Raw genomic sequence first — 13,549 nt, forward strand, 5'->3', positions numbered from 1 at the left:
TAAAAAGTGTTGTAGATACAAATAAGTGATGAGATCAACAGCTTGATAACTTGCTATGTAAGTAAGGTACATATACGGTATATATGAGAACTGTAGCAAGCTATTATGATCTTAGATCCTCATAATGCACTGGGGTTTTGGGTGCAGTTTTAGCTAACCTTAATAAAATACGATTTTTAAGGGTTTTATGCACATTAATGATTGTACATAACAGCAATTTCATGATAGAACTATGAGCAAAAAGACGACCAATGAAGAATTGCACCGCCAAGGCATTTATGAAAATACATTTATTACAGATTTCACAAAACATAATTAATTTAATCGTATTTACTATTAATATACAGGATGCAGAAGTTCAAGTAACCTGCACACGATATGGCGAGACACTGACCACTTTTCAGTCTGTTTAGTCGCAGATGGATTACTTGGAATCTAAGAGTCTTATCACTATGACAACGGCAATAGCTTTCCTCCAAGACTGGTGATATACTACTATCCACATATACAGTCCTATCCAATATATGACAAACCTGTTCTTCTTTGCACCAGTCCCCCTGAACTAACTTTCAGATATTCCAGATCACTCCTTCCCCAACTTCATACTGCCATATTGCAATTTTCCCTAACTCTTTCCAGCTTTTCATTGCATCAATGTCTTGTTCTGCAATTGTTTCCAACTCCCTACGACAATACATAGAGGTTGTCTGCATTTCAGTCCTTTTTATTTTGTTAGCCCGATCGCGGATCGTTCTGCTGACGATCAGCGAGAAAACAAGGGTCAAATTTCTTTGCAGTGCTACTTCCGTGGAAATTAAAAATTGCACAGTCCCAGGTGAAATCAACAAGTTTGTGTGTAATGCACAATCTCGGTGGGTCCTCCAGAGCGAGGGATGTTCATTCTCAGAATTTTAAAGTTTGGATCTAAACCTTATTTTTTCATCCAAGATGAAAACTAGAATCCTAAATAAAGACTATTACACGATTGCAAATCTTTTGGCGTCTCCATTCTGCCTACAGTATATAATCTTGCACACTTCCTCGCCTCCGACTTTTGGTTATTTCTTCATATGGCATTGTGATTCAGAGTATAATGAATGCCACTATGTGTTCACGTCTTATAAATCCCCCTCCTCACATTATTCCCCTCTACTGTAGTTCTTCTGTGTCACAGTGAAGTGCGTCCTCTTCCTCCACTGTACTTCTATGGTCACCGATTCCTCTCCTTCTGTAAAAAGATGGTTATTGATTATCAAAAAATCCTCCAAAACTTGATTCCTATTACTAGTTAGGCCTCTTTCACACTTCAGTTATTTGCATCAGTTACAATCCGCCAAAAAGGCAGACAAGCGGATCCGTTCTGAACTGATGTGAACGGATTTTGGGGTTAATTCAGTGTCTGGAGGATCCGCTGGCGAAAAAAACGTTGCAAGCTCCGTTTGGAAATCTTTGAGGATGGTGACGGACACTAACATTGTGGCGGATCCTCAAAAAAACGGATGAAACGGACGGCAATCAGTCAGGATCCGCCAATAATGAAAGTCAATGGGGAAAAAAACGGATCCGCAAAGAAAAATGGCGGATCCGTTTTTTTTCAAAATTGGCGGATCTTGACTGAAAAAAAAACGGAAGTGTGAAAGAGGCCTTATTGATCCAGGCGGATTCAAATTTCTACATTATAAATCACGATCAATAAATGTAAAAAAATCTGCTGTATCACTACTCCGGGTCAACACTGTGCCGGTGTTCGGACCAGTGGTCCAGCAGGTGCATCCAGCACTCGGTCTAAAATCTTCTATACATTATTAGCCCTATCACATATTAAAAAAAATTAAAAACCTAATTTTAAGCCAGATATAGATTTTAATTGATGCTATTTTATGCTTTTGGTATTAGTAATTAGTAATGAACACTTTATACAGAGTACTGAATGGATTTGTTTTGTGACAATACATGTAAAGTCATACTTAGGGTGGCCGTGCACATTTGATTATGGTCAAACACACCTATAGATTGCGGTCTATATTGGGGAAAATAAGTCAGACATGATGAGTATCAGTGTAGGGAGGAGGACCCCTGTAGAATGTCTGGGCCGGAACGAAGGGGACCGCCATCTGGCTTCCTAGAGAAACGGTACCCAGGGGACAGCGGAGAAGAGCGAGCTACTGAAAGTGACAGGTATAAAGAACGTGACAGTATAAAGAAGGGCAGGGAGCGCGCCAGGAAGTCAGTTGGTAGTACGCCAGACACAGAGAAAGAGACTATGGGGGTGTGACAGAGCCAGAGTGACTGACGGCGACCAGAGGAGAGATCAGCAGCAGGGAAGAGATCTACGGCGGCCTTCAGTGAGGAGGTACCAAGCTTAGTGACAAGAGACTGTCGCCCCTCTCCAAATTGGGCCCGCGACCTGCCCATGGTTGTCCTCAGCCACTGCCGCTACACTCCAGCCCGTTGCGGCCTGCCCGATGTCTCCCGCGGCCGCTGACACGCCACTTGAGCCTGTGGTTGCGGCCTGCCTGCTGCCGCCCCGCCTCCATCCTTGGTTGCGGCCTGTTCATCACCGTCCACAGCTTCCATTACCCTGCTACAGTTGGCAGTTGGGGCCTGCTCCTCACCTACGGAGAGACTCTTTGCACAGGCCCAGTCCATGCGCGTGGCCTACCAACCGCCACTCTTCTAGACTGCGTCACTACCCCGCTTGGGGGGATTGGAGCCCCGTGGACTTGCTAACGAACGGGACCCTGCTGTGGCTACAGGGGGTTACTGCAACGAAAGACTTCCTTAGGGTCTGTTGTGCCCCAACTTATCACTCGCTGGTGAACGGGACCCTGCTGTGGCTACAGGGGGTTACCGCAACAAAAGACTTCCTTAGGGCCTGTTGTGCCCCAACTTCTCATGGGTGCTGAGACGCCTGAAGACTACTGCAGTTTTACGACAGCTGGGCCCAGCGGCTGCGACACCAAAGCAGCCACATCAGCGACACCAAAGCAGCCACATCAGCGACACCAAAGCAGCCACTCCAGCGACACCGAGGGACGTCAGGAAGGATAAGTTGACTTTAGGAAATAAGGACCTGTGGTTGGCCGTTTAGTGGCCCCATCATATCCAACCTTGCTGGGTCAGTTGCATTCTCGTTAAAAGAAAAGTGTTGTTATTGTTGTTGAGTCCCTGCGAGGACAATTAGTGTTACGCCTTTTTGGATGTTTAGTATAGCCCCAGCGGCTCCAGTTCATAAACGATACTTTCCAAAACAACACTCAGTCTCGTGTCTCGTCACTGCATCCTGTGAACCTGCTGGTCCCTACATTTGGCATAGTCGGCAGGATGCAGTCTCCGAGCGCGGACAATGGTGCCCCAGACCAGGGCAGGGCTGTGAACTCTACAGATAATGAGGGCCCCCGTTCCAGCATTTCGTTGGGGGCTATGCTGAACAACCTGCCTAGGTTTTCCGGCTCCAATACTATGTTATGGAGCTGGACAGAGCGGATGCGGGGACTCTTTCGGATGCACCCAATGACTCCTGACCTGGAAGCAGAAGTAGCTCTCATGGCATTAGACGGGGAGGTTCGGAGGTCAGTGATGCTGAGGCCCCCGGGACACCGCAACACCTTTGATAAAGTTTTGCAGATAGTAGAACAGACCCATGGGGACCCAACTAATGTGGGAGAATTAAGGACCCGGTTGTTCTGTCGAATGCAGGGAGAGGGGGAGACTATCACCCAATATATGAATGTCCTCCAAGAATTGCATACGGCTATTGAAAGAAAGGATGGAGTAGGGGTAGGACCTATTGACATTACCCTACATGACCTACTGGTGACTGGACTGCAAGACCCGTTAATAAAACAGGCATTACGGGAGCAGATCAGAATGAATCCCCATATAGACTTTTCAGAGGTGGGAAGTCAAGCACGGGCTCGTGAGCAAGAGCAGGGGATGGCAGTCCCAGTGGGGAAGATCTGGAGTGTGGAGGCTTCCGTGAACGCAGTCGAGGAGCCTCAATGGGTGGAAGAGATGAAACAAGAGTTGAGGAACATCAAGGGCAAGTTGGCCGAAGTGAAGAGAAGGACCGAGTCCGGGACTGGACGACCTAGCTTTAATCCTGGCCCCTGGGGGTCCCACTCCCCGCAGGGCAGTCGGTCTGTGCAGGCCCGGTGTTATGAGTGCGGAGAACCAGGCCACTTTGCCCGAGAGTGGGAAATACCCACCCCGGCGGCCATTAAACTAGAGGGCTCGGGCTGGGGGACACCGCTCGGAGCCAAAAACCACAACTAGGGGTGGTTGAAGTCCCGAAGATTTGGTCGCAAAATGTCCGGTGGTTTGGGCAGAAATGGAGGGCCGGGCCGTCCGGTGCCTGGTGGACACGGGGTCACAAGTAACCATGATGCCCGCAACTTATTTTCGACAAAATTTCCCTGAGGCAGCGAGAACCCAGTGGGGGCCCATGATCAGACTAGTAGCCGCCTATCAACTACCAGTTCCGGTTGCCGGGGTGGTATGGGTACAGGTGACGTTGTGCGGTAAATCCCTTGGTCGCAGAGGGGTGGTACTGACTCAAGGAGAAACTGATAAGCAGCATCCAGTCATCCTAGGCATGAACATACTACAGGAGTTCGGCAACCTGCTCCTCAATGATCCTACGCATAAGATCCTGAAGCAGTGGGGTTCTCGCACGGCCCAGGGACAGGTATTCCAGCAGTTGGTGCGGGAAGCGCAGGTACATCAGGACTGCCAGGAAGGCGAGGCTCTGGGCAAAGTCATCGCACCAGCAGCTCCCCTGCTTGTGCTGCCTCCCGGGCAGACTGTGATGGCCCTGCCAATTCGAGCCTCGATACCCATGGAGGGCATGGAGATGCAGGTGGAGCCATGCTACTCGGAGCGCTTACCTCCTGGCATACTGGTGACCCGTTCCCTGACTACAGTGCAAAAAGGGACCATCCTGGTGCGCTGCGTCAACCTCGAAGACCGAGACATCGTCCTGAAAGCGCAGACCGAACTGGCCAAGCTAGTAAGGCCTTTAGAAGAAGTGCTGCCGGCTCCTGCGGTTCAATTGGTAGTACAATCCGAGAATCCTTGGGAAGTAACGATTCGAACTCTACAGGCCACCGAAGTCTCGACTCAGGAGAAGGGTTGAAACATCCTGGAACAGATGCAGGCCGAGCTCTCCAGGGTAACTCCAGCCCAGCTCTCACAGATAATAACATTGCTCGGACAGTACCATGAGGTATTCGCTAGTCATGAGGAAGATTTTGGGTGTACCACTGCCATCACTCATGAAATCCCCACGGCAGGGGCGGCCCCCATCCGAGAGCGATATCGACAGATATCTCCACAACTCTATCAAGAGGTGAAAACTTTGTTGGCTCAAATGTTGCGAAAGGGGGTGATACGGGAAAGCCAAAGCCCCTGGGCGGCCCCCATTGTGTTGGTCCGTAAAAAAGATGGTACATTACGATTCTGTGTGGATTATCGAAAGCTGAATGCTTGCACTATTAAAGACTCATACCCACTGCCCCGCATAGAAGAATCCTTGTCTGCCTTGGGAAAGGCGACATATTTTTGGACTCTGGACCTGGCCAGTGGGTACTGGCAGGTGCCCATATCAGAAGAAGATAGGGCCAAGACGGCATTCATACTGCCTATGGGACTATTTGAGTTCAATCGAATGCCATTTGGACAGGCCAACGCCCCGGGAACCTTTCAGCAGTTGATGGAGCGGTGTCTGGGAGATCTCAATTTTGATGCCATGTTGATATACCTGGATGATATCATCGTCTACGCTGCCACATTTGAGGCCCACTTAAAGCGGTTGGGACAGGTGCTCGGCCGGTTGCAAAAGTACGGGTTGAAGGTAAAACCCCAGAAATGCCACCTATTTTGCCCCCAGATTGAGTATCTGGGCCATGTCGTCTCGGCAGAGGGTGTGAGGCCATCTCGGGAAAAGGTTGCTGTTGTTCAGGGATGGCCTACCCCCGAGACGATAAAAGACGTGCGGGCATTCCTGAGGTTGACCAGATACTACCATCGTTTCGTAAAGAATTTTGCATGTCGAGCTCGAGCCCTGCACGACCTGCTAAAGAGGGCTCCCGCTGGGGCAAATGGACGGAAAATCCAGTGGCAACAACCTCAGGAAGAGGCCTTCCGAGACCTCAAGGCTGCGCTTTCGGATGCTCCGGTGTTGGCCTATGCGGATTTCTCGCAACCGTTTATACTACACACTGATGGGAGTCTTCACGGGCTGGGGGCTGTGTTGTCACAAATTCAAGACGGCCGGGAGAGAGTGATCGCCTATGGAAGCCGCTCACTCCATGACTCCGAGCGCAACCCTGACAATTACAGCTCCTTTAAGCTCGAGCTCCTTGCAGTGGTGTGGGCCATGACGGAGCGGTTTGCAGAGTACCTAGCGGGCTCCGAGGTAGTGGTGCGGACCGACAACAACCCGCTGGCCCATTTGGAAAACACCAAATTGGGGGCTCTGGAACAACGATGGGTGGCCCAGATGGCGAAGTTCAACTATAAAATCATCTACAAAAGAGGGGCCGAGAATGTCCATGCTGACGCCCTCTCCAGGAATCGACATACAACCCCAGGAAAGAATCGAGACGACGAATTAGAAGGGGAAGAGATACCGTTCGCCCTCACCGCTGCCGTGCTCACAGCTGCCACTCAAAAAGTATCTTCCCCAGAGACCCCAAGGGGCATACTGGAACAATCTCGGGATAAGTGGATACAACAGCAACAAGAAGACGAAGAAGTTGGACTTCTCTGGACGTGGGTCACCGCTGGTCAACTACCCACTGATTCCCAACGACAAACTTTGACTCAAGACATGTCACTGATGTTGCAACAATGGGAGAAGTTGGTTATCCGAAAGGGACTATTGTAAAAAAAACTACTTACAACTCCAACAACTATTGGCTCTTTATCTTCCTTCTCCTACTGATTTCAGGGGACATCTCCCCCAACCCTGGTCCACCATCCCCCAACCTCGACCCCTACCCTACCTCATATCGAAACCACAATAATCTGATTAACATTACTTGCACTCCCTCATCTCAATCTTTTAATTGTGCCCTCTGGAATCCACGGTCTGCTTGTAACAAGCTTCCTTTCCTACACAACTACTTTCTGAACAACTCTCTTAATCTGTTGGCCCTCACTGAAACCTGGATTCAGGATTCTGACACTGTCTCTCCTGCTGCCATTTCCTACGGTGGCTTACAATTCTCTCACTCCCCGAGACCCACAAACAGACCTGGTGGTGGAGTTGGCATACTCCGGTCCCCACAATGGACTTTCCAGGTCATCCCCCCAGTCTCATCACTCTTATTCCCTTCTTTTGAGGTCCACACCATCAGGCTCTTCCGTCCCCTCTCCCTCAGGGTAGCGGTCATATACCGGCCCCCAGGGTAGCGGTCATATACCGGCCCCCAGGCTCACCCACCCTCTTCCTTGACCACTTTTCAGCCTGGCTGCCACACTTCATGTCCTCAGAACTACCAACCCTCATCCTGGGAGACTTCAACATCCCCATTAACAGCCCTAATTCCACATCTGCATCCCAGCTTCTATCACTAACCACCTCTCTAGGCCTCTCACAGCTTTCAACCTCTGAGACACATAAGGACGGTAACACCCTTGATCTGGTCTTCTGCCGGCTCTGTTCAATCTCCCACCTAAACAACTCACCGCTTCCACTCTCTGACCACAACATTCTCTCCTTCACGCTCACAAATCCTCGCCCACCCCAGCTCATTCCTACCTACCACACAGTCAGAAATCTACAAGCTATTAACCCTCAGACACTTTCAGATTCCCTACACTCATCTCTGTCCCCAATCTCCTCTCTTTCCTGTCCTAATCTGGCTGTTCATCACTACAATGACACTCTTAGAAGCACCCTTGACCAAGTAGCTCCCCTCACCCTCAGAACCTCCAAACACAGAGTAAAAGTGCCCTGGCTCACATCGCAAACTCAACTTCTCCAGCGATGCTCCAGGAGTGCTGAACGCCTATGGAGAAAAACCTGCACACCAGAAGACTTCATCCACTTCAAATTTATGTTAAGAACCTATAACGCTGCCCTTCACCTTGCCAAACAGACCTACTTCACCACCCTGATCTCCTCACTAGCCAACAACCCCAAGAAACTTTTTGACACTTTTCACTCCCTCCTCAGGCCAAAAGCACAAGCCCCTATCACAGACATTTGTGCTGATGACCTGGCCTCCCACTTTACAGAAAAAATAGATAATATCCGTCAAGAAATCTGCTCCCAACCACCAAGTGCTGTGACTCCCATCCCTTCCTACATCTCCCCTGGCTCACTCTCCACATTTGATCCCATAACAGAAGAAGAAGTCTCCAGACTCCTCTCTTCTTCTCGTCCGACTACTTGCACTACCGACCCCATTCCCTCACATCTCCTCCAGTCTCTCTCTCCAGTCGTCACAACCCACCTAACTACAATCTTTAATCTCTCCCTCTCCTCGGGCATTTTCCCATCCTCCTTCAAACACGCCATCGTTACTCCACTACTAAAGAAACCTGCTCTCGACCCATCCTGCACAAACAACTACAGACCAGTCTCCAATCTCCCCTTCATCTCTAAACTTTTGGAACGCCTAGTTTACTCCCGCCTTACCCGTTACCTCTCCATTCACTCCCTTCTAGACCCTTCACAGTCCGGCTTCCGCCCCCTACATTCGACTGAAACTGCACTCATCAAAGTGACCAATGACCTTCTGACAGCAAAACGTAACGGTGACCACTCTCTGCTCATTCTTCTTGACCTATCTGCAGCTTTCGATACTGTTGACCACCATCTCCTACTCTCTAGGCTCCAGTCACTAGGCATTAAGGACACTGCACTCTCCTGGTTCTCTTCCTATCTCTCTGACCGCTCCTTCAGTGTTTTGTTCTCTGGCTCCACGTCATCTCCTCTTCCTCTTGCTGTCGGGGTACCTCAGGGCTCAGTCCTTGGCCCCCTTCTTTTCTCTCTCTACACGGCCCCAATTGGACAGACCATCAGCAGATTTGGCTTTCAGTACCATCTTTATGCTGATGACACACAACTATACACGTCTTCCCCCGACCTTACCCCCGCTGTACTACAGAACGCCAGTGACTGTCTGTCCGCAGTCTCCAATATCATGTCCGCTCTCTATCTGAAACTCAACCTCTCCAAAACTGAACTTCTTCTGCTCCCGCCGTCTACTAACCTCCCTAAATCTGACATTTCCCTCTCCGTGGGTGGTACCACAATAACACCCCGGCAGCAGGTGCGCTGTCTGGGTGTTATGTTTGACACCAATCTCTCCTTTACATCCCATATACAATCCCTTGCCCGCTCTTGTCGCTTACACCTAAAGAACATCTCTAGAATCCGCCCTTTTCTCACTATGGAAACAACAAAAACCCTCACTGTTGCATTGATCCACTCTCGCCTGGATTACTGCAACGCTCTATTAATTGGCCTCCCCGTCACTCGACTATCCCCTCTCCAGTCCATACTCAATGCAGCAGCCAGGATCGTCCATCTGGGTAATCGGTACTCGGACGCGTCTGCTCTTCGCCAGTCCTTACATTGGCTGCCCATTCATTATAGGATCCAATTCAAAGTACTTGTTCTCACCCACAAAGCTCTCCACAGTGCGGCACCCCCTTACATCTCTTCTCTCATTTCTGTCTATCGGCCTAGCCGATCGCTGCGCTCTGCAAACGACTTTCGACTAACCTCTGCACTAATCCGTACCTCCCACTCCCGACTCCAAGACTTCTCCCGTGCTGCTCCTATCCTCTGGAATGCTCTACCCCAAGAAATCAGGACTATCCACAATTTGCATAGTTTTAGGCGCTCCCTCAAAACACACCTGTTCAGAGCGGCTTATCACATTCACTAATCAAAGTCATTCTCTGTGTAAGTGTGCGTGTGTAGCCCATTCACTATCTCCATCCATCCTTCACTCCCGCAAGATGGCTGGACCTTCATTGTAAATACACCATTGTAAATACACACCTGTACTCTGTATCTCCCTCACCTCATTGTAGATTGTACGCTCTCACGAGCAGGGTCGTCTTATTTCGTCTTATTTTGCTTTAATTATTGTATTGTTAGCGTTGTTACTTATGACTTGTGTTTTGAAACTGTTAAACTGTAAAGCGCTGCGGAATATGTTGGCGCTATATAAATAAAGATTATTATTATTATTATTATTATTATTATTACTGTAAAATAACATCACAAACAACCTTCATGACGTTTTGGCAGGTGGTTACGCCCGGAGCCCAACACTACGAACTGGCTCGAGAGGCCCACAAAAAAGGGGCTCACTTCGGAGCTAAAAAGAACTTGCAATGGTTGCAACAGAGAGTTTACCACCCACGCTTGCCGACTGTTGTGGACGAAATTTGCCGGACCTGTCGCATATGTGAATTAGCCAAACCGCCCGCTCAGCGAGCCTCAGTACAGACAATCGTGACCTCAGCGCCCCTCGAGCTCCTGACGGTAGATTACCTGACCATTGGTCCCGCATTCCAGGGGTATGAACACTGCCTCGTCATGGTGGATCATTTCACTAAGTTCGCTGTGGTTACCCCCACTCGAGACCAGACCGCGGCGTCGGCTGCCTCCGCAATTTGCAGAAACTTCATACAAGTATACGGCTGCCCCCCAATGAATACATTCTGATCAGGGAGCATGTTTTTTGGGAAGTTATGGAAGAACTACACCATCTCTATGGGATTGACAAATCCCGGACCACACCATACCACCCGCAAGGAAATGGCCTGTGAACGATTTAATCGGACATTAATCCAAATGTTGCGTACTCTGGAGAGTGACAAGAAGGCCCGTTGGCCCGAATATGTTCCTGAATTAGTATGGGTCTATAACAACTGAGTACATCGAGTTACCAGCTACACCCCCTACTCTCTGTTGTTCGGACGAGAGGGCAAAGGAATCACGGACGTGGAGTTGGACCCCGAAGAGCCTCAGCGGACTGGAGTATCATCCTGGGTCTGAAATCATGGTCACCGGCTGCAAACTCTTCATCGAATTGTACATACTAAACTCTGAGATTTGGAACACCCGGGAAAGAATACAACTCCACCTCCCCACCTCCAAAGCGGGGACCGTGTACTTGTACTAGATCAACGCCCCCTGAACAAACTGGAACCGCGCTGGGAAGAGATTCCCTATCGGGTCCTACACCGTATTAATCCTGAAGGTCCTGTGTACGAAATACGACCTGAGAAAGATGAAACGCTGCCTACCCGGATTGTGCATCGTAATATGTTACGCCCATGTATTTCCACTGACCCGAAGCAACCGGAACCTGTCTCTCCGGCCTCTGAACCGCTACCCGTGTTTTGGGACCCGGACGACGACGAAGACTTTCCTCCAACTTCCAGAGGCCCTCCACTCAATGACGAGCCAACTGACACAGTTACCCCACCCCCGTCTACCACCCCAGAAGACCTCACCCCCCGAACGATACGAGCAAGACCAGTTCATATGGCAACAAAAATTGATACCCCTACAGACCAATCCCAATATACTGAGGCCCTCGCCCGAGGACTGGCGAGCTTACAGGATGGGGGAGTGTAGGGAGGAGGACTCCCGTAGAGTGTCTGGGCCGGAACCAAGGGGACCGTCATCTGGATTCCTAGAGAAACCGTACCCAGGGGACAGCGGAGGAGAGCGAGCTACCAAAAGTGACAGGTCAGCAAGGGGCGGGGCAAATATAAAGGGGGCAGGGAGCGCGTGGGGAAGTCAGTTGGTAGTACGCAGACACAGAGAAAGAGACTGTGGGGGTGTGACAGAGCCAGAGTGACTGACGGCGACCAGAGAAGAGATCAGCAGCAGGGAGGAGATGTATGGCGGCCTTCAGAGAGGAGGTATCGAGATTACCGGCAAGAGACTGTCGCCGCTCTCCAAATTGGGCCCGCGACCTGCCCACGGTTGTCCTCAGCCACTGCCGCTGCACTCCAGCCCGTTGCGGCCTGCCCGGTGTCTCCCGCGGCTGCTGACACGCCACTTGAGCCTGTGGTTGTGGCCTGCCCACTGCCGCCCTGCCTCCGTCCTTGGTTGCGGCCTGTTCATCACCACCCACAGCTTCCATTACCCCACTACAATTGGCAGTTGGGGCCTGCTCCTCGCCTACGAAGAGACTCTTGGCACAGGCCCAGTCTGTGCACGTGGCCTACCAACCGCCACTCTTCTAGACTGCGTCACTACCCCGCTTGGGGGGACTGGAGTCCCCATGGACTTGCTAATGAACGGGACCCTGCTGTGGCTACAGGCTGTTACCGCAATGAAAGCCTTCCTTAAGGCCTGTTGAGCCCCAACTTCTCATGGGTGCTGAGACGCCTGAAGACTACTGCAGTTTTACGACAGCTGGGCCCAGCGGCTGCGACACCAAAGCAGCCACATCAGCGACACCAAAGCAGCCACATCAGCGACACCAAAGCAGCCGCTCCAGCGACACCGAAGGACGTCAGGAAGGATAAGTTGACTTTAGGAAATAAGGACCTGTGGTTGGCCGTTTAGTGGCCCCATAATATCCGACCTTGCAGGGTCAGTTGCATTCTCGTTAAAAGAAAAGTGTTGTTATTGTTGTTGAGTCCCTGCGAGGATAATTAGTGTTACTCCTTTTTGGTTGTTCAGTATAGCCCCAGCGGCTCCAGTTCATAAACGATACTTTCCAAAACAACACTCAGTCTCGTGTCTCGTCGCTGCATCCAGTGAACCTGCTGGTTCCTACATCAGCATGCCTGATCTTTAGTTCCATATGGAAATGAGTTGCCTCCAAAAACATCTGGCTACTGGATTATAGGGGCTCTAGATTTTTGCCTAATAAAATTCATATTTTTTAAACTTTCTGTTGTGCTAATGAAGCAACTCTCTAGAAAAGCTAAAACTTGTCACCAACCCTTCTGGTTCCCGTAGAGACTAGAGAATCTGACCCCGCAGTCTCAAGTGGCACCTACGTGAGCTGAGATAGCCCTAACTACAGACTACAAGATGGCAGCTCGGACCTATGCTGCCTGAAAGGCCGTGGAGCGCTTCATGTTCCTCCTAAAAATCAGAGAGCAGAGCACAGTGTGAATTACCAATAAAAGGGAAAGTGTGCTGAAAAAGAGGAAAGATCCCAGAGTGAGTAAACTGAACCACAACATACAAAAGAAAGTACTAAATATGTACTGTTAGACAATATGCTTCCTACTTACTAAAAAGAAGCAGAAGATAGGTGCAGAGTAAAGAACAGAAACAGCTAAGAGATAAACCCTGGCTGGTATTTCACTGACTGGTTTTAATCTACCGCAGAATGGCTGAACATCTATATGAAACTATCACCAGCAGGAAATGTCATAAGGGAGAAAGAACATAAAGCCGTACCTGAAATGTGATAAACCAGACAAATGAAAACCTGTGCTAAACAGGCTGCAGTCAGAATAACAAAACCTAAACACCTGGAGAAAAGGTGTGTTTGCTGTGGCTTAACATACAGAGAAGCCAGGCTCAAGGGTTCGAACCCAGGAGCAGGAC

General features: G+C 49.8%; 1 protein-coding gene across 1 annotated transcript in view; it reads right to left on the bottom strand.

Moving 5' to 3' along the window:
- Positions 1-272: 272 nt before the first annotated feature.
- The window catches only part of TMPRSS13 (transmembrane serine protease 13), a 67,107-nt gene continuing 53,830 nt past the window's right edge, over positions 273-13,549 (bottom strand). Inside the window, exon 13 of the mRNA XM_073585242.1 lies at positions 273-1,228. Within this exon, the coding sequence (XP_073441343.1) occupies positions 1,211-1,228 (18 nt within the window). The 3' untranslated portion in view covers positions 273-1,210. The remainder of the gene's footprint in view (positions 1,229-13,549) is intronic.

Source organism: Dendrobates tinctorius, unplaced genomic scaffold (genome assembly GCF_039654945.1).
Source record: "Dendrobates tinctorius isolate UK_male_01 unplaced genomic scaffold, ASM3965494v1 ptg000086l, whole genome shotgun sequence".
Classification (NCBI taxonomy): domain Eukaryota; kingdom Metazoa; phylum Chordata; class Amphibia; order Anura; family Dendrobatidae; genus Dendrobates; species Dendrobates tinctorius.